A 20,896-nucleotide genomic window follows, 5' to 3' on the forward strand; every position below is an offset into this window, starting at 1 on the left:
AAGTAGTTGGCATGCATCTGCATGGTTTTTGTTCTTAAATTCTAAAGATGTGCACATGTTATTTTTCAACTATGAATTTAATTAGGAGTGACTGGGACAGATGGAATGGTACCAGCTCTGGTGTTGGCTGCAGCTTTCAGCCATGACCATAAATTTGCAAGTTCTGAAAATGGATGGATATTTAACATTCCTGAAGCCATCCTCATCAAATGTGGAATATATACTGATTAAGTCACAAGAAAAGGCATTTGCTACATTATCTCTGAAATGTTTTCACTCAAGGGCGGCACGGTGGCGCAGTTAGGAGACCCAGGGTCGCTTCCCGGGTCCTCCCTGCATGGAGTTTGCATGTTCTCCCCGTGCCTGTGTGGGTTTCCTCCCACAGTCCAAAGACATGCAGGTTATAATAATTATAATTCTTTGCATTTATATAGCATTTTTCTCACTACTCAAAGAGCTCAGCAATTGCAGGTTAAGGGCCTTGCTCAAGGGCCCAACAGAGCAGAGTCCCTATGGGCATTTACGGGATTCGAACCGGCAACCTTCCGATTGCCAGTGCAGATTACTAGCCTCAGAGCCACCACTCTGCCTTGTTAGATGCATTGGCGATTCTATATTGTCCCTAGTGTGTGGGTGTGTGCCCTGCGGTGGGCTGGCGCCTTGCCCGGGATTTGTATCCTGCCTTGTGCCTTGCGTTGGCTAGGATTGGCTCCAGCAGACCCCCGTGACCCTGTAGTTAGGATATAGCGGGTTGGATAATGGATGGATAGACGATTTCACTCAAAATGCAAATGTCATTATTTGGAATTTGGTAAGGAATTTAGTAAGGATTTTTGGTAAGTCGATTAAACTATTATCAATAAATCTAGTGTTGTTTATCCACTCATTATACTACTCATTCAAAATTAATCTGTGGCTGTGCCCTAGACTAATGCTATTCCTGAAATGCCAATCCCAAATATCATAAGGAAGATTATTTATCTACCTCTGGGGCTATTATTATGTTGTGGCTGTAAAGTAAAATGAAATTAATGTAAAATCACTGTGCCTGATGGGTAACAGGAATATTCTATATCATGGCGTGACCCTTGTACTGAGTCCTGTTTCATGGAATCTGAAGCAACTATTCAGATTGCTTTTAATAAATTCCTTGAGTAGTGATGATGGTTTTGGAGTCTCAGTACATTGGTCAGGGAATTAACATCTTAAGATTTATTTCAGTCCAGCATTTTCTTATCAAGTGCACATCCACGTATAAGCCTGGCGCACTATTTAATAATTACAAATATAGTAGAAAATATCATAAATAATGTTAGAGCATAAACAGAGAAAATTATTATATACAAAAATATACTGTATGTAGTATGTGGGACTCGGTTTGGTACAAAATGATAAAACTATCTTCTTTATAAAAAAAAATTGTAGGTTTGTTATTCAAAATAAGAAGACATGAACAATAGCACAAGACAACGCAACATACAGCCTTTCAAGTCCTCACTACATGAGCATTTTATTCCTTCTCTAACCAGTGAGAAGACTGGTCTGTTTGCCTATAATTAAAATGTAGTGCCAAAAACACTCAAAACAAGCGTCTCTGTTATTTCTTAACCTTTTTCTGCTTCACCTTCTAACTCTAAGCTCATTGAGCCACTGGCTGAGACTGGACCCCAAATTTCTTTTGAATAAGGGGAATAGCAGATTCTTAAAGGAAAAAGAAAAACCTGGGAGATGAAAAATAATTAAAATAGGCAAAATTCGTAACCAGAAAAATGAAATAGTCAAGATGTCAAAGCCAGAACAAAATTATAATTGGAATAATTAGCCTAACACAAAATGTCCAACAACAAAAGGCACATGAGGATCATTTTAACAATCCACAATCTTGGGCAACTTACGCTGCTTACGTCTGGTTGCACTTACTTAACAACATGGTAAACAAATTAACACAACATGAGGGCGTTAATTGAAAAAACAAACTGCCATTACAGTGAGATGTGAAATAACTATAACAAAATATAAATAAAACTAAACAATAACTCTAAAAGCAGATTCTGCACTTTACAAAACCTTATCCCCAGCACCACTTTTAGAATCACAAAGGCCATGTCCTGTGACCATCAAACCCAGAGTTCCCACTGGTGACCCCAAGTACAACCTGAATTACTAAGCCCCAAAATTTATTTAAAGAACAAGATACCATGTGTTATGTAACAAGACATAAAATTGGATGGTTTGTAGGAATTCTCTCCTGGAACATATAACCATTTTCTGCTAACAGAGGTAGACGCTATCATTGTCTGCTGAACTGTCTGTTCACTTGCATACTTGCCACCCCTCTCCTGTGGTGGTGCTCCTGCCTACTGCTTTGCCAAGGCACCATTTCAATTATAGAGCGTACTGCCCCTGCAACGTTATACCCACACCTTGGAGTATAGGCACTATGTCCTGTGTTGTAATCAGAACCCTGGTGTACTGCTAAAGGATGTAAAGTGGAAAGCAGAGGTGAGCAAAAAGGACCAGAAAATGAATGACAGGTCAGAAAAACAAAGTGGGGGTGATTACCAGGAAGACAAATTATTGTGAAGCAAAACCAAAATTCAAAGTCAAAATGGCCTAGTCAAAATGTCACAAACATTAAAATGTAAATTAAATACTACAAAAGTTTTTATTATATAGAATAGAATATCCACAAACTTGGACAATGGAAGGCCATGATGTTGTTTTAAGTACCGTCACAATGACAACACTACATAGCTCTCTCTAGAAATGGGATTCTGCATAATAGCAAACCGATTCTCAAAACTGTGGCACGCAACTCAACAAAAATCAAAAAGTATAAGAAAAAAATAAAATAGCAAGTGACACAAAATTCCCCGTAACTCTAAACACAACAAAAAATAGACAGTTCTTGCAGTTTACAGCACTGTAAAAGAATCACAGGTACCTCCAAGCAAGAAATGGAAAGTGTGCACTGTCCAGACAATGCATAAGAAGCACTAGGTAATACAAAAATTGGAGCCACCCTTGCCAGTCGTGGGAGATAAGGGAGAAGAATGTGTTCTTCAGTTTAAATTCACATACACGCTATACATTTTGACAGGAAACAATTATTTGGTCATAAAAATGTATGAAGGTTATTAAGGCCACTTTCATAATACCATTGGTGTTCCTTTTACTTGAATTCTATTTTTCATTGTTGCTTACTTCACATTTTATTGCTACAAAAAGTCAATTTTGGCGATATAGTTGGGCAGGTCAGGTCCAATATCATGACATAAATTGTTGTGTCTTTTTTTGAAGATGCCTTTCAATATATATAAAATTATATCTGACTCATTTTGCTCAGGAATGAAACAGTTGAAAATGATGTTACTATGCAGTATCATTATATGGTACACAAAGCTAAAAAAACCACTTTAGATTTAAATACTAGAAAATATTTTGCAATGAAGTTTTTGCCAGAATGTCACTGTTTTCAGCTTGTGTAGAAGGGAAGGTATATAATTCAGGCAATTTACTTTTTGGCACGGCTTGTGACTTGCATTCTGTTTTCTAAAAATATCTGTCTTTTTCAGACCAGCTGCCTCAGCTTCTTCAGTCTATGAATCCTGCCTGTCAGACATGTGAAACAAAACAGGGCTTACCTGGACTGCCAGGACCCCCTGGTCTCAAGGGCCCAGCAGGACAACCAGGTTACCCAGGAAGGATAGGAAGACAGGGATATCCTGGTCTTCCTGGAATGCAAGGTGCTCAAGGAGTAAAAGGTAAAGCACTGTGAAAGGAGAAAACCTAAGACACCTCAGCATACTGTACATGACGCTACAATGAATTTGTACAAAAGAGCAATTCAGTATTTACTGTTACTCATTAAACGCCAATATATGAAGTGCACAAAATGGACCAAAGTAATTGCACCTAAAATGAAGTGCTTTAATCTCTTTAAAATAAACTGCTCAAAAAATTAAAGGAACACTTTTTTAGTCAAAGTATAGCATCAAGTCAATGAAACTTATGGGATATTAATCTGGTCAGTTAAGTAGCAGAGGGGGTCGTTAATCAGTTTCAGATGCTTTGGTGTTAATGAAATTAACAACAGGTGCACTAGAGGAACAACAATAAGTGACCCCCAAAACAGGAATGGTTTAACAGGTGGAGGCCACTGACATTTTTCCCTCCTCATCTTTTCTGATTGTTTTTTCAGTAGTTTTGCATTTGGCTATGGTCAGTGTCACTACTGGTGGCATAAGACGATACCTGGACCATACAAAGGGTGCACAGGTAGTCCAACTTCTCCAGGATGGCACATCAATATGTGTCATTGCCAGAAGGCTTGCTGTGTCTCCAAGCACAGTCTCAAGGGCATGGAGGAGATTCTAGGAGACAGGCAGTTACTCTAGGAGAGCTGGACAGGGCCAGAGAAGGTCTTAACCCATCTGCAGGACCGGTATCTGCTCCTTTCGGTAAGGAGGAACGGGATGAGCACTGCCAGAGCCCTACAAAATGATCTCCAGCAGGCCACTAGTGTGAAAGTCTCCGACGAAAAAATCAGAAACAGGCTTCATGAGAGTGGTGGCTTGATAGCCTGACGTCCTCTAGTGGTCCCTGTGCTCACTGCCCAGCACTGTGGAGCTCAATTGGAATCTGCCATAGAAAACAGAATTGGCAGGTCCACCACTGGCACACAGTGCTTTTCACAGATGAGAGCAGGTTCACCCTGAGCACACGTGACAGACGTGAGAGGGTCCGGAGAAGCCATGGAGAACGTTATTCTGCCTGTAACATCGTTCAGCATGACCAGTTTGGTGGTGGGTCAGTGATGGTCTGGGGAGGCATATCCATGGAAGGATGCACAGACCTCTATAGGCTAGACAACGGCACCTTGACTGCCATTAAGTATCGGGATGAAATCCTTGGACCCATTGTCTGACCCTATGCTGGTGCAGTAGGTCCTGGGTTCCTCCTGGTGCACGACAATGCCTGGCGTCATGTGGCGAGAGTATGCAGGCAGTTCCTGGAGGATGAAGGAATTGATGCCATTGACTGGCCCCCACACTCGCCTAACCTTAATCCAATAGAACACCTCTGGGTCATTATGTTTCACTCCATCTGACGCTGCCAGATTGCACTTCAAACTGTCCAGGAGCTCAGTGATACCCTGGTCCAGATATGTGAGGAGATCCCCCTAGGACACAATCCGTCGTCTCATTAGAAGCATGTCCCGATGTTGTCAGTTATGCATAAAAGCATGTGGGGGCCATACAAACTACTGAGTACGATTTTGATTTGCTGCAATGAAATTTCAGCAAAATGCAAAAGCTTTTTCACTTTGATTTTCAGGGTGTCTTTGAATTCAGCCCTTTGTAGGTTGATAATTTTAATTTCTATCACATGATGTGGCATCGTTCCTAACACATTACCCAGTCCATATCAGTATAGATATCAGGTGTCCCTTAAATGTTTTTTTGAGCAGTTTATAAATTGCATATGATTATGAGGCATCATTACTCTCATTTCTAGTTAGTTCCTATGGCAAAACTCAAGACCATAATTTTTCTGTATAGCTTGTGCATACTAGCATTTAAAAGTGGAGTATGTGAAAGAATGCAGTTTTTATCACAGTTCAGTGGAGTATTTGCACTAGTTGGTCTTTTGCACAATTTTAGGTTCAACGTATTGATTTTCATCTGTTTCCTTGAATTATGGCCTTTGACTTGATATACATTGTGCCTTTCCTAAACATAATTCTTGGTTACCATCTAGGCCTCTTTTTTAAGTTGACCTCAGGTACTTTCTTTTTAGTGTTAACCCTCAAAGATTTTTTCAGCTCGCATTAAGGAGATCATGGGTTCACATCCTGTGTCCTCCCTGCATGGAGAGCACTTTGAGTAGTGAGAAAAGCACTGTATAAATGTAAAGAATTATTATTATTACTACTGTATCCATCTGAATACTGTTTGCAAGATGTGTTTGTTTTTTCTTGCAATCAACACCAGTGGAGTTTTTTGCATGACAGTTTTGTTTTTTTCATACCAGAATTTTCCTTTATGTGTGCAGACTTCTCTAATGTTAACAATTAACATATTAAACTAATAATGTTTATCCCCTTTTTTGCTAATTTCTAACTACATGCACATATGCACCCTCTGTTTTTACTGGCATCTGATCATTGTGGTACCCTTTTGCAAAATACACTAATACAGATTTAAATATTAAGAAAACTGAGAGCCTCAAAACCATCAGGGCAGAAAAAAATATATCAGCTAAAAACTGCCTAAATTAAAATGGCAAAATCGGAAGCAGGATTAAATGGTTCTGAAGTGAAACTGGCAAGTCACAAATAACAAGCAGACTACACACTCCACAAGACTGTGGGGTTGTCCAGTATCAACACTAACCACTATGTGGGCAGATGTTTTTTGGTCAGAAAACAATTGAAAAAATGATTTTGTACATAGCAGTTATTTCTACACCAGGACTCCAGGTTTCCTTAAAATAGGGGAATCATACTGCTGGTGTCTTTTCTGTGAAGTGGAAACACTATGCGTAAGACTTTCCTCATGGCTTTTTCAAATTTGGTGTTGCCATTTTAATGCCTAAAATATGGGGCTCAAGCCTTCAGGTTCCATCGGTAACCGAGAAAGTTCAGGTTTTATATGTGAATGGACACCCACTGTGGAGCTAATAGAGCTAGAACCATCACCTGGAAAAACAAGCTTGAAACACCTAGCATGAAGACAATTTCACATATTACAAAAAGCAATATTTTTATAAATAATACATTACTTTAACAAGATGTTAGAAAATTTGAAAAAAAATTGCTTACGACGACAAATTTGAAGGTTGTTTTAAACATTTTAATAATAAGTTAAATTACTGAGGGGAGCCTATTACTTATTTTACACAACATCTGGTGGAGCTGTCCCCTGCTGGTCCTCCGTGCTGAAACACCACTGGTTAACACAGTTTCTTACAGTAAACAGTTTAAATGCCGTTATAAATTGAAAAGCTGCTCTCTTTTGGAGGCATCGTCTCATAATAATCACCAAAACCATGTATCAGTCACCGGGCCTGTTTTGGATTTTTTGCTTGCTCATAAAGATACCCGTTTTCAACATAGGCAATCTGATATTTTAAAGTCAGTCCCTTATTTTATTTGATATCTCTATAAAAGTGCTGTTTGTGTATTTAGTCTGCTGAGTTATTAGGACTCTGTGAGTGTGGCCCAAACAGGTGTTTAGAATGGTTTGGGATGTGTGTGTTCATGTGTATCCTGACCTACTGCTGACTTTGTTCTTTAGTTTCCTTCCTAAAATATTCAAATCAGGATCTTGTTGATACAACATTGTACTACTGGCTGGTTTCCTAATGGTTGCATTTGTGCTAATGTTTATTCATTGTTTAAAAGAGAGAAGAGAAACCCAAGTATAGAGGAAACATTAAAGAAATTAATATTTAGGTTCTGTAGAATTAGTTCACGTGTACAATAAAATTCATTAGCTCAGTCAGTGAAGTACACCCAGATACCAAAACATATTTTCTATTTTCTCATCTTTCTTTGATTTCAGCTTGTCACATATAGACATATAGATAAAGTTTTTGTGGGTTGCAGATTGCAATTCTAACATTTATTGTTAGTTTGGAAAACATTTTAAAGTAGTTGAAATTAAATTGCATCTCCGCCAATGCAATTTTGCCTCTTTTCTTGTTCGTGGACATTTTGTAGGTTCTTTGTGTGTTTTTGCTAGGGAGGTTGCCCTTGCTGGATGACTGGTGAATGAGAACTACCCACTTGTGATCTGTATAAAGGTCAGTGCTACTCATTTTTGGGTCATCCCACACTCTGTATATTTCCTAGAAACTTGGTATGCAATTTTCTTTGTTTGTAGATTCCCTATAAAACATTGGCTTTGACTTTTGACTTGATTACTGCAGTTCCTTATATTATGGAATTAGAAAGCCCTTTCTCGACTGCAGCTGGTGATAAGTGATACTCACAAATGTGAGCACATTTTGCCAGTATTAGCTACCCTACACTGGCTTTCCATTTACTATCACATTGATTTTAAAATTTTAATGTTAGTTTATAAGGTTCTTAATGGAAGTGCTCCTGCCTATATGGTTAACCTTTTAGCACCCTATACTCCTATCTGTGCCCTTAGATCTGCCAACCAGCTCTTGTTTGCCACTCTGTACACTGGCATTTCCGAGTTAGTTCTGTTATGGTTATTGTTATCATTATTTTGTACATCACTTTGGCTCAACTGCAGTTGTTTTAAAATGTGCTATATAAATAAATTGAGATTGACAATGACCCTAAGCACTAAGCAAAGACAGCACAGGAGTTGCTTAGGGTCAACTTTGTGAGTTTTCTTGAGTTGGGATGTCACAAGAACCAATATTTTGGTACTAATTTGGTGTCAATGTTTGAAAACGTAATAGTACCAGTTTTTTTACAGTGCCAGCAATACCAAGAAAACCTTTATTACACAATAATACATTATAGAAACTGAGTAAAAACTAATAATAACAGTAATAATGAGTAATTACATTTATATAGAGTTTTTTCCATACTCAAAGCTCTTAGACAGAGGGGAACCACTTCAACCATCACCAATGTGTAGCGCCCACCTGGATGATGCGACAGCAGCCATTATGATGAAAGGGTAAGAGAGATAGCCAGTTAGAGACAGAGGATGATTAGGGAGCCAGAATGGATAAGGATGTGATGGACCACTTAGCCAGGACATCGGGATACACCCTGCTTTTTTGGAGGATGCCCTTTAATGACCACAGAGAATCAGGACCTCAGGTGTATGTCTCATATAAGAATGGCTGACTATTGTGGTGGCACACAAGGCCATCAGCACATGTCAAAAAGAAAACAGCAGAAGTCATGTTTGGAAAGACGTTGGTGTTTGTGCAAGAGAATTTTAGTGCACAAGTGCAGGGAACTGTACTTGTTATTCAAAAAAAGAAGAAAAAAAATCCAACCCACACACAAGGGGTCATGTTACTGTCACTTTTATCCCATTATGAATTAGTGTACGTTTTTAGAGCAAAATAGTGTTACTGATCAATTGAGATTTAATCATTTAACTTGTATTGCCACAAATTTCTAATTGGTGATAAACATAACAAGATTAATTACTTTTAAGTAATGTACTACACAACCCCGATAAATGAACTAATTGTAATGAGCACATCTAGAGACATTCGCAGTCTGTCCATTTTCTAACTGGCATATGCAGTTAAGGGTTGCACTGGACGGCAATTTACACGTGTCCACAGTTATGCATGTGGGAGGAATGAGAGTGTTAACAGCAGTTGTAGCAAGTAAACATCGAGGCAAAATTCAAAGGAAATGGTTATTTGGCTTGTCTGCATCAGTGATGACATGAGTTGCTCCATTTGCTAATATTAAAAATAATGTATTTAGCACTTTAGTGCTTCAAAGGACAAGGGACATCTCCGTATTAACATGACATGTACAGAGTTAACAGAGATGTTTGATTGCAGAAATATGCAGTTGAGGAGGACCAAAGCAGTATACTTCATTGCTAAATATGAATCTGCAAACACTAAATGCGAGTGGTTCATTTGGTTTTTGGAGGCATACTAACAATAATTAGTAAACTTCATAAGTAAAAGCACACGTCATATGTTTCAATGGTAATTACAGCCAAGTACTTTTCAAATTCTGGATTTGTTCACAGGCATAAGCAATAACAAAATCAGATCACTCACGCAACCTAACAAAGGTTGTTCTACAGGAGTTCTGCAATAAAGGTCTAATGTAAAACTGAAGAGACTAATTTTATGCAGAAAGCTTTAAAGTTGTGATGAAAAAAAAACAAAATAAAAGAAAACAAGCAGGGACAAATTTGGAAGATTAAAGAACCATAAATTTCTTGCATCTAAAATTTTATTAAGTTTGAATAATCTGTTAAATATTAGTCATTGGTAATATATTTTTAACTGGCTAATGATGCAAATATAAATCTTAAATTAGGAAACCAAACAAATTGGTCCATTGACACACCAGACTTTAAAAGCTTGTTGTTACAAAAATAGCTTTAAAGAGTTTGTTTAAATGGAAGTATAATGAACTATCTTGAGATTCAGTAATTCAACAGTATAGATATAGTAACATTTGAACTTTTATATTTAATATGGTTTTAAGCAGTATTTTTCAGTTACTGCACAGAAAATATGTTTAGCATGTGCACATGCTAAGATAAATAAGGAAGTTTATGATGATATAATTTTTTATAAACCCTGTGCTAAAATCCCCCCAAGATGGTAAACCCCATTTGTTGTTACAATTTAGGGTCTTCATCTCTGACACACATTGTAGTTCAAGCCATGCATTACAATTTCTGTTGGTTATGAATAGCAATACCTGTTTATTAAACTTAGAGTTGAATGACTACTCGATTCTGTTGTTAGTGTTTATATATTTAATGTTGTATTACAGAAAAAGACACACTATTGTTCACTTCAATAAATGGAAGTACTTTAATATAAAAGCCATTGAATGGGATTTCTGTTTTTGCTGTGACATCGAATGGTACAGAGTATCATAACATTTCACTGGTATTGGTACTGAATACAAAAATTCTGGTAATGTGACACCCGTATTCTTGAGTGTCCCAGCCAAAGCCCAGACTTGAACATCTCTGGAGAGACCTGAAAATAGTTGTCCAACAACAGTCTCCATTAAACCTGACAGGATCTACAGAGAAGAGTGGCAGAAAATGTCCAAATCGAAGTGTGCAAAGCTTGTCATGTTGTACCCAAGAAGACTCTAGGCTGTAATATGCTGCCAAAGGTGCTTCAATGAAGTACTGAGTAAAGGGTCTAAATACCTAATTAGCTCCATGTGATATTTTAGGGTTTTTTAATTTTTGATAAATTTGCAAAAAATACTAAAATCTTGTATTTGCTTTCCAATTATTCTGAGGTATTGAGTATTAATTTAAATGATTTTGGCATAAGGCTATATAATAATAAATTGTGTAAAAAGTAAAGGAGTCTGAATACTTTCTGAAGGCACTGCACATACATTAAGAAAAACATTTTTGTCTATAATGTTTAGAAGAGTCATGAAAGCTTGCAATTCAAATGGCATGTCAATTGGAAGTGGAGTAAGATAAGATGAGAACCAATGTTTTCTATTTTCTAGGTGATAATGGACTAAAAGGAGACAAAGGTGCAAAGGGTGAAGGATTTTCTGGCCCACCTGGCCCTCCTGGCCCAACAGGTAAGGTATTTTTAAGTAATATGTAGTACATATTAGGAAAAGAATCATATACAAGTAGTGAATTGGCTTAATAAAATGTATGTTAAATATTTAATTTTGATTTCAATGCATTTTGTTGAAAAGCAGTTACAGTAAGTCCCCTACATATGACAAGCTCCATTCCAAGAGCACTTTCACAAGTCAAATTTCTTCATAAGTCCAGCAAAGTTAGCCTAGGCAACCAACAAATAAAATGCAACTCCCAACATTCATCTCCTATAGAAAACATGTACATGTACACCTGTTTGTGCATAAGAAAGTACTTTTAAAAGTTAATATTTCTCGTGCAATTTAACAAAAAATGGTGTTAAAAAAAAGTTATTTTTTATTCGCATTGTTTTCCATTAGCTGATCTTGGTTCAGTAGACTTGCTTAACGCAAGTGAAAGATCCTACATATGCAGACCTAGCACACCTCTCTCTCCCCTCAACTGTTATCGAAAACATGTTACTGGTACTGTATGTACAGAAGAAATTGCTTTTAAAAGTTAATATTTCTACTCTGTGATTTTTGAGATCTCGACAACCCCCCCAACTGCGCTGTGCTATGAAACTCTTAACGCAGGAGGGGATTGCTTGTCCACCAACAGTGCAACTGCAAGTTCAGAGGCTCATTGTGTAAAGCGTCTGTCGTCCATTGGTTGATGGGGCAACAATTAAAACCAGCCAACGACTTGGCTGTGTGCTCACTTGCTGTTTTCTCACTTGTGCATGATGTCTGTCTACTCTTGTAAACTGAGAAGGGAACGACTGAAAATGCTGACAGCATCACTCCGTGCATGCTAGGGTTTCTGAGAGGGCTGAAGACACAGCTCCAGTTTGGATAACTTTGAGATGACAATAAAACTGATCTTTTTTTGTTTTTTGAAATCTGGGCTCACCTTCTTCTCTCTTGTGCAAGTCTGTGACCCACATATTATTTAAGCACAGTATTTTTATATTGATTTCTAGTGCATTTTAACAACAAACAACCAAGTTGTTTTTTTGCATGTTTTCAGTCAGCTGATCTTGGTAGACTTGCCTACAGCTAGCGAGCTCGCATATGTAGCAAAAATATGTGATCCATGTTCTTTAGAATCACACCGAAGGCTGAATGGTTCATGTTATACTAGTGAACAATGTCGACCATCTTTTTGCCTTGCTTTACTCTCTCAACTATTTTCACCTTTGTTTCCATTGCCTGGCACTTCTTAGCAGTACATCACCGCTACTTTTACGCTTAATTACAGAAATCTTGGACTTTGACTCAACATAAGCAGACATACAGCCAAAAGCACAACCACCTGTAGAGGATGCAAGCACGTGGCTGAGAATGTAAGCAATAATAGCATGGGTTTTTGCGTTCTGCCTAGTAGCAGATATGCAAACTAATTTACACTCTGCCTCAGAATTTGAAGTTACAGTACAAATTTTAATTTTTCACTTATTTGAATATTTTTTTATTTATTGGTGATACATGTTTGCATCTTTGAAATTTCGTAACTTGATGGTTTGTATGTAGGGGACTTTGTATTACATTGTGGAACATGCTCTGAGAAAGTATGGAGCATATGGTAGCTAATGATATACTGTACACTTGTGCCTTATAAAACTTACTTTTGACCATTATGACACATACCTCACTAAATAAATGAAGAATTACATAAACCGATGATGTCTGACATATCCACGCAAGACTACTTGACCTTAAGTGCCTGGTTTTCCATGCTTGTTCCTTGCCTTGCTACACCCGAGTACATCATTACATGCACAATCTCAATGTCTTTTTTTTCTGGTTATACTTTCACAATTCTCCTAAACTTTACCAGCATCTCCTCATTCCATTTTCTATCAGCCCTGGAGGCCACTGCGTTTCTCAGCATTTATTTTGATTTATGCTATTTTTATCTTAAACAAATCTAACTGGACAATGTTTTTTTCTGAGATGTTCCTCCTCATCAAACTGAAATTAAATTGGCATATTCAAGACCTGCCTGGCCACAATAGGCCCTTAAACACTGGTAAATTTTCCAAATGAAATAAATGCACATTCAAATAGCTGGCTAGTTCCTGGCCAATGAAAAGAAGTTGGAATGGCATAAATAATCAAATTATGCTCAACTGCTTATCCGGCATAGGAATGCCAGGAGAAGAAGGGCACAAAGGAGAAATGATACAGAAGATAATAGAATGCAATTCCATGTGTTAGTAGACTACATTAAATATGTGCTTTTCAACTGCACATTACAATGGAGTTAATAACAGAGCACAAATATGCTTATGGTGGCTTCGTAGCTTTCATACGCAGAAGATTGTGATTCAAGTGATGTGAAAAATATCATCAACTGATGTGTGTTAGCAGTGGAGGGTCTGTAACTACTTGTTCAATTTTCTTAAAACATTTTTTAAAGTATATCCAATGCAGTAGTATCTAATAATTAGCAATGTAAAATATATATTAATACAAAATGACCAATCTAGTAAGATCAGTATCAATATTACCCTATGAAAGGAAAAAATGAAAAGAAACAAGTTCCCCATCTTGCTGTTAATGTCAGTTAAAACACAGTAACTTGTATCGATCACTGTTACTATGCCTGTATTTTAAGCATAGCCACACAAGATGGCAAAAAGGGGTGCAGCCCATAAAATGTACAAGGTGGCAAGACCATTACCGCACTAGTCTGCCCCAAAATAGGCCACACCCCAGGCAGTCAGGCTTTCAGGCCTGTATAGGTCCAAAATGGATCAATGACTTTAAAGTGCAAAATATTCTTTTGAATGTGTCTAATACACAAAAATGCCCCTGAAAGGAGAGGATTAACACAACCCCCTGGTTTGAAAAAGAAAAATTACTTGGATTATTGGATTCTTATTTTATCATTAGATCAAGATCCTTTATATGTCACATGCATAGTTATACAGGACAACACGCAGTGAAATGCATCCTGATCTGCTTATCAAAATTGTGCAAAGTTAGAATATCAGTTAGATTAACAAAAAGTCATAGACTGAAAGATAACAGTATAGTAGAACATAATAAATAAGTAAAATTATGTGAATAAAGTAGAATTAAGTGTTAAGGTGCAATAGTGCAGTGATTATTGTACAGAACCAAAGTTAGACAGGTGCATAGTTAAATGACAGACCAATTCCAAAATAAGGTAAGAGTAGACGGCATAGTACAACTTACAGTCTAGTCTAAGTATGTGGAGGGTCATGGATGAGATGGCATGTCTTGATTTGACAGTCTTATGGCTTGAGGATAGAAACTCCTTCTGAGTCGCTCTGTCCTGGCCAGGATGCTACAAAAACGTTTTGCCTGATTTTAACGGATGAAACAGGTTATTGCTGGGATGAGAGGGGTCTCTGATAATCCTGAGAGGTCTGGTCCTGCATCTTCTGGTGTAAAAGTCCTGCATAGATGGTAGAGCTGACCTGCAGCAGCGTTCCTCTGCACAGATCACTCTCTGTAGGGCTTTACAGTCCTGCACACAGCAGTTTCCAAACCAGGATGTAATGTTCTGTGTCAGGCTACTTTCCACAGCACCAAAGTAGAAAGTCTTTAGAATCCCTGAAGAAACCCCAAACTTCCTAAGCTGCCTGAGATGGTAGAGTCTCAGCTTTGCCCTTTTGGTCTGAACTTGGATATGTTCAGACCATGTCAGGTCCTCAGAGATGTGAACCCTTTCCACTTGAGTCCCGTTAATGATGAGGGGCTTATAGTCCCGCTGCTGTCTCCTGCTGAAGTCCACCACCAGCTCCTTGGTTTTCCTGACACCACAATGTCAGGTTTGCAACTTCATTCATGTAGGCCATCTCATCGTTGTTTGCGATGAAGCCCAGTACCACCGTGTCATCTGCAAACTTCACAATATGCGTTGGAGGAATTCGTGGCCATGCAGTCATGGTTGGAAGGGGCTAAGAACACACCCTTGAGGAGCTCCTGTGGTAATACAGTTACCAACCCTCACTGCCTGTGTGCTGCCAGTGAGGAAGTCCAGCACCCACGTACACAAGCGGTTGTTGAGTCCTAAGTCCCTCAGTTTCACAAACAGCCTACAGGGTATTATTGTATTGAATGCTGAACTATAGTCAATGAACAACAATCTCACATACTGTAGTTCCCCTGTTTCTTGTCCACATATCTGTGGGTGGTGTGCAGTACGTGGGAAATGGCATCCTCTGTCAATCTGTTGGGATGGTAGGCGAACTGGAGTGGGTCAACGGTGCTTGGGATGGAGTATGAGATAATTGAAAATGGCAAAGGTCAGCTAAGTATTATGGGAAATAAAGAATATATATACTTAAATGGAAGCACAAAATGGCAAAACATGAAAAATATCAAAAATAAGGCAATATGGGTCCAGACTTTAATCTGGTAATCAAAAATCCACAAAAACCTAGAAAGTCAAAACAGTACTCATAATAATGTTCTACACTCCACAGTTTTCAATAACGCTCTGCTGCAATCATCTGCTCAACAGCCTTTTTCCTTCATAAACTCCCCATCTTCTAGTGTTTACTCTTTTTTTCTCTGCTTTCTGGTACATTGGTTGTATGCTTTTTACAATTCATAATATCAACCACCAAACACAATGGTAAAGCAAGCTGAAAGTCACTAAACAAGTGAATGTCAAAAGCCTCAACTACTCTTCAGAATAAGTCCTTGAGACCCTAATTTTCTTGGCTTACAATTAATTAATTCCCTGTAACATCAAATTCACACATGCATCTAGAACATGGTGACACATCAGCACATCACAACTGCATGACTTTAAAAGAAGAAAAAGAAACTAAAAATGCTTAATTTCCCATTAATGTGCAGCATGACATGTTTTTCACTCAATAATTGTATTATGTGTCATTTAACCGTATGTTCTGTTCAGCAATAGCTTACCCCATTGGGATCTGATGTGTGACTACACCATATAAGTGAGAAATTAATACAGTGTGCATTTTCATATCTTTAACTTTTGCTTATATCATAGGCCCTGAAGGACCACCTGGTTTAAATGGTGAAGGATCCCAAGGTCCTCCTGGAAGTCCAGGTAAAGATGGTGTGCCTGGCATCCCGGGAAAACGAGGACCACCTGGGCAACCTGGCATATGTGATATGACCCCCTGCTATAGTGCCTATAACTTTCAAGAAAATTCTTTCAATAAGGGGCCAAACATCTGAACACAACTCACACAGATGAGCTGCTTCATTGGACTCCTTTTGAATTCTATGGGTTTGAGTGGGTCAGGGACATTTTGGGTCTCAGGAAGTGATGACCCATAACATGCCACAGGTATCGCATCATTCTGCACTCCAAAGACCTACAAACATTTGAGATATCTTGATGTTTTTTAACTATTATCTTTTATTTAAATGTTACTGTAAATAATAACATTTGTAGAACTGAAGAAATACAAAATGTCCAAGATTCCTTTATAAAATCCTAGTCTAGCCAAGAATGGTCAAGTACTGGCTGCTTCAGGGAGAGGAAAAAGATATAAAATGAATGTGTTGCCATAAATTGGTACAGTAGATTTATGATATCGGACACTTCAGCGTTCATGTATGTGTTATTGGTTGTTTTCATGCCCATATTAAAAGAGATTTTATTTATTTATTGCCATGTAAATTCCAAAGTGCCTTTTTGTATAAAAAATATGCAGGCTGGCACAATTCAGATTCTCTTTTAGTTGGTTTCTCCCAGGGTATACAAGACATTTTTGATAGCCACTGAAACTGCAGGCCTGTGCACCAAACATCAAGTTTTAATTTTATTTCCAGTAGAAAAGAAACTTGGAGTTAACCATTTATACTGTTCGGCTGTCTACAAAAATCACATTGTCAATGCGTAGTAGATTACAGAATTTATTTATTTGTCAAACAACTGTTGCAACTGATAGAGTTATATCAAGAGATGGACCTGCTTTAGATGAAAATGTCTAAGAAGAGCAGAAATGTAGTTAAAGAAATAAACAGGTAAAGCCTCATCAGCCAAAGCTTTGTTTGTAGATTTTACATTTTGGAATGTTTGCAAAGCAACAGTTGTGCAACATTAAATCCCAAACTTCCTTATAAATACCAATGCAGTATTGTCTGTAGTTCAGTGGCAGAATAAAATCAGGCAGATACAGTACATCACATCATGTTGTCATCCATCCATCATCCAACCTGCTATATCCTAACTACAGGGTCATGGGGGTCTGCTTGAGCCAATCCCAGCCTACACAGGGTGCAAGGCAGGAAACAAACCCCGGGCAGGGTGCCACGTTGTCATTTAAATAGTAATTTATTTTCAAATTTTCTATACGGTTTTAAAAGGTACATATCTTATACTATACAGTGTTTTTAATTATGTAAACCAAGCAGTAAGTCATATTTTATATCATGTAAAATATAAAATAAAAACATATTTTTAAATAATATTTCTGATAGTTATTTGTTGGGTTTAAAGTGACTGAGAGCTTTAAAATAAATACTTTAAATGAACTTTTTGCCTTTCTTTTTTGTCAGTAATGAATGACTATGTAGAAATAGGTTCTTAATAGATGCTATGTCAAGTAAAATGGGGGCTCTGTTACTGTAATACAAAAACACTTCAGCACGTTAGAGTGATCTGTGATGATTGTGGCATCATTTTCTGAGACTCTCAACTCTCATTTTGAAACGTGACTTGTGTGTTCTTTAATGTTGTCGTACGTGGTTGTGCTTGTTAGTCATCTTGGAAGTTGTGTTCTGTGTGTACTGAATTAACCTTTTAATTACTTTAGCATATTCCAATATATAATAGATAATAGCATGGTTATTGATTGTAGATACTGTAAGGGTATCGTCGAAACCTGTTAATCCAAAGCAGTGACAGTCTATCTAGACTCTGCACCCAATTCTGCCAGAAGAGGATAACTTCAACCCTAAAAACGGAATAAAGTATAACTTTGGTATTCTTCAAGTCAAAGTTATTTCTTCACAAACATGGTATATATGTATTTGTCATGGAAAATTGCAATCTAAAGTTAAGCATTTTCTATAATTTAAAAAAAATATCTTGCCCACACTAGCACTTTACAATTGAGCCAATGGGACATAGAAGAGTACCAGTAAAAAATAAAAGGTTAAAAATTTACCAAATGTATTCTTGTTGAGTTTTGATAAAAAAAAAGTTCCTTCTATGTTTCTGGTGCAGGTTTATGACAAGAAAAAGGCTCTGGAAGTAATTATTTTATCTCATATCCCTGGTGCCATTTTTCTTGAAGTAATAATACGTTTTCTATTTGGTTGTGTGAGTTTTCACATAAGCATGAAAGTAAATCAAGACAAAACCAAGCAAATGGCATGAACAGTTTACTATCATTTTGTCTTTTGAGAAGAAAATACACCCCGGAGGGATAAGGTTATTGTGGAAGACTGCAAGCATGAGGTAGCATACACAGCTAGTCTTCTTTTAAAATGGCTGAATCTTTTGTTACTGTTGCTTTTTGTTGTATGAATTATTTTATAATGTGCAAGCAACCACAAGATGCAGATCAGTACTCAACAACTGTCATGGCTTGAAAAATGGATGTGATCGTTTTTTATGCTTATGCCACTGTGGGCAAGATATTTAAATAATAATAATAATAATAATAATAATAATGGCAGTTCATTAAGCATGTCAACCTGCAAGTGCCAAACCCACAGTACAGCTTAATGCAGTTTCTTTGAGCCAAGCCTCACAAAATTACATGAGATAGCTAACCATCAGAAAATCATCACCTGTAGGCCTGGTTTCAGCGGTGTATCTGGTTATCTGTGCTCATGGTGAGATCTGATTAAAGAAAGGGTAAGTTTGATATTTTTTTCCATCACTCTCACTAGCATGTCCGGCGAAATTCCTTCAATTTCTTCTTGAATAGCCTCCTTTAGTTGGTCCAAGGACCGAAGACGATGTTTGAAAACCTCCTGTTGCCCTTACTCTTTGAAACCACAGCAAAATTGTTTTCTGGTCTGGAACACTTTCATTAGCACGTAAACCGAACTGCGTGCGAAACACTCTGTGCGTCGCAGCTACAGATTCGCCAGTTTTGAAAAAAGCCTACACTACAAAGCCTCGATGCTCACCCGACCACAGCATGGTGACGACTGAAAACTTTATTTTGTACCGTACCTAATGGAACAGACCGCACCCCTCTACCTGCTTTGGGAACCCCACAGTGATCTTTCGAAATGTGGGAGTTATTTCTGCTGCACCCTGTATAAAAATGAGGTATCCTTTCACCAAGACTGTGTTAAGATTTATTATTTTCCAGTTTACTTTTGCTTTCACAAACACACCTTAGAAGCATAGAAGGCACATTTTCTACACTGGTCGGTTTGAAGGTTTTTCAGGTTGAGATCTCACATTCTCATTGCTGTAAGGCTTGCTACTCCACATAATCCTTCAATACTGCACTAATGTCACAGCCCTAAAGGAGTAAGTCATATTATGAAAAAGTAGAACAACAGGGAGTGTTTCAGTTAGCATGTGGAGTCTTCTACTGATATTTAATCCCCAGATCCACAACTCGTTCTATATTTGAGAGGCTACACAGTCTGCCAGACCAGGTTTAAAATGTCCTTTGGATCTGCAAAAGGTTTGCGACTGTGTACCACCATGACAAGGCAAGACAGGGGGCTGAAGAGTATAACTGTTTTCATGACCACTGCTACAGGTCATACATTTACAGAACGAGAACTGCATTAGCCAAGGCTTAGCTAGTGTTCCAACTGGAAGCCTGTGAATGTCTCCATTCATGATTGATGTTGTCCTCTTTGCTACGGTTAAGAGTATCCCTGAATGCAGTGTAGTAGCTTTCAGTTGTATATTAATGGCAATCAGGAACTTCTAATTTAAGTGCAGTGTTAAAGTAGCCGAGGGTGGTGTTCATATGTAAGGACTGAGGTGCGTGTGAGTTTGAACAAAGTTTAGTGTGGTGAGTGCCATTGTCCCACATGGCAGTTAGGAAGTAGGTAAAACATTTTCATACAAAGCCTTAAATAAACATCATTGATGAACATAAGCTCTGAATATGATCAAAATGAGAGGAGTCTGATAAGTTTGAACTACTAGAAACAGAACCAGTGTGTCTTCTAATCAAACAGAGACAACTGAAGTGACTGGATATCTAATGAAGATGAAACTGGTCACCTTCAATAAGAGATGTGCCAAGCGTAGCTCTCCGAGAGGAGACCTAGGGTTAAAAGTATTAAATGCTGGACAGAGTCTCTCTCTCTCTCTCAGTTTCTCTGGGAGGGCCTGAAAAGTCCTCAGTCCGTGAGTTTGTATTCGGTGAAGTCTGAAATCACCAACTCACCACATTATTCAATAGATAAACCAGATACCAAACATTAAGATACAACATCTGCATTTAGGTACCTTCTTAAATTTGCTCAGTACCAAATAAAAGTGCAATGCCCTGACAAGGTGCAAAATTTAAGAAAAGTGAAAGAAAAAAAAAGTGCCCTCAAATTGTCTCTGCCTGGAAGGTCACAGATTTCAAACCTAAATCCACCAGGATACAATGTACAACCTTCCCTTTCCTTGTACTAACATAATTCCAACAGCCAACAGTCTGTCTCAAAGAAAACAGCTTTGTGTCACTTCAT

The 20,896-nt window shown here is 37.9% G+C and overlaps 1 protein-coding gene across 1 annotated transcript in view; it reads left to right on the forward strand.

Annotated features, from left to right (window-relative positions):
* LOC120529425 (collagen alpha-1(XXI) chain-like) overlaps positions 1-17,499 on the forward strand; it is a 260,096-nt gene extending 242,597 nt beyond the window's left edge. The window contains exons 27-29 of the mRNA XM_039753207.1: positions 3,576-3,764; positions 11,183-11,260; positions 16,269-17,499. Coding sequence (XP_039609141.1) covers positions 3,576-3,764; positions 11,183-11,260; positions 16,269-16,459 — 458 coding nt within the window. The 3' untranslated portion in view covers positions 16,460-17,499. The remainder of the gene's footprint in view (positions 1-3,575; positions 3,765-11,182; positions 11,261-16,268) is intronic.
* The last annotated feature ends 3,397 nt before the right edge of the window (positions 17,500-20,896 follow it).

The sequence above is a fragment of the Polypterus senegalus genome, chromosome 5 (genome assembly GCF_016835505.1).
Source record: "Polypterus senegalus isolate Bchr_013 chromosome 5, ASM1683550v1, whole genome shotgun sequence".
NCBI lineage: Eukaryota > Metazoa > Chordata > Cladistia > Polypteriformes > Polypteridae > Polypterus > Polypterus senegalus.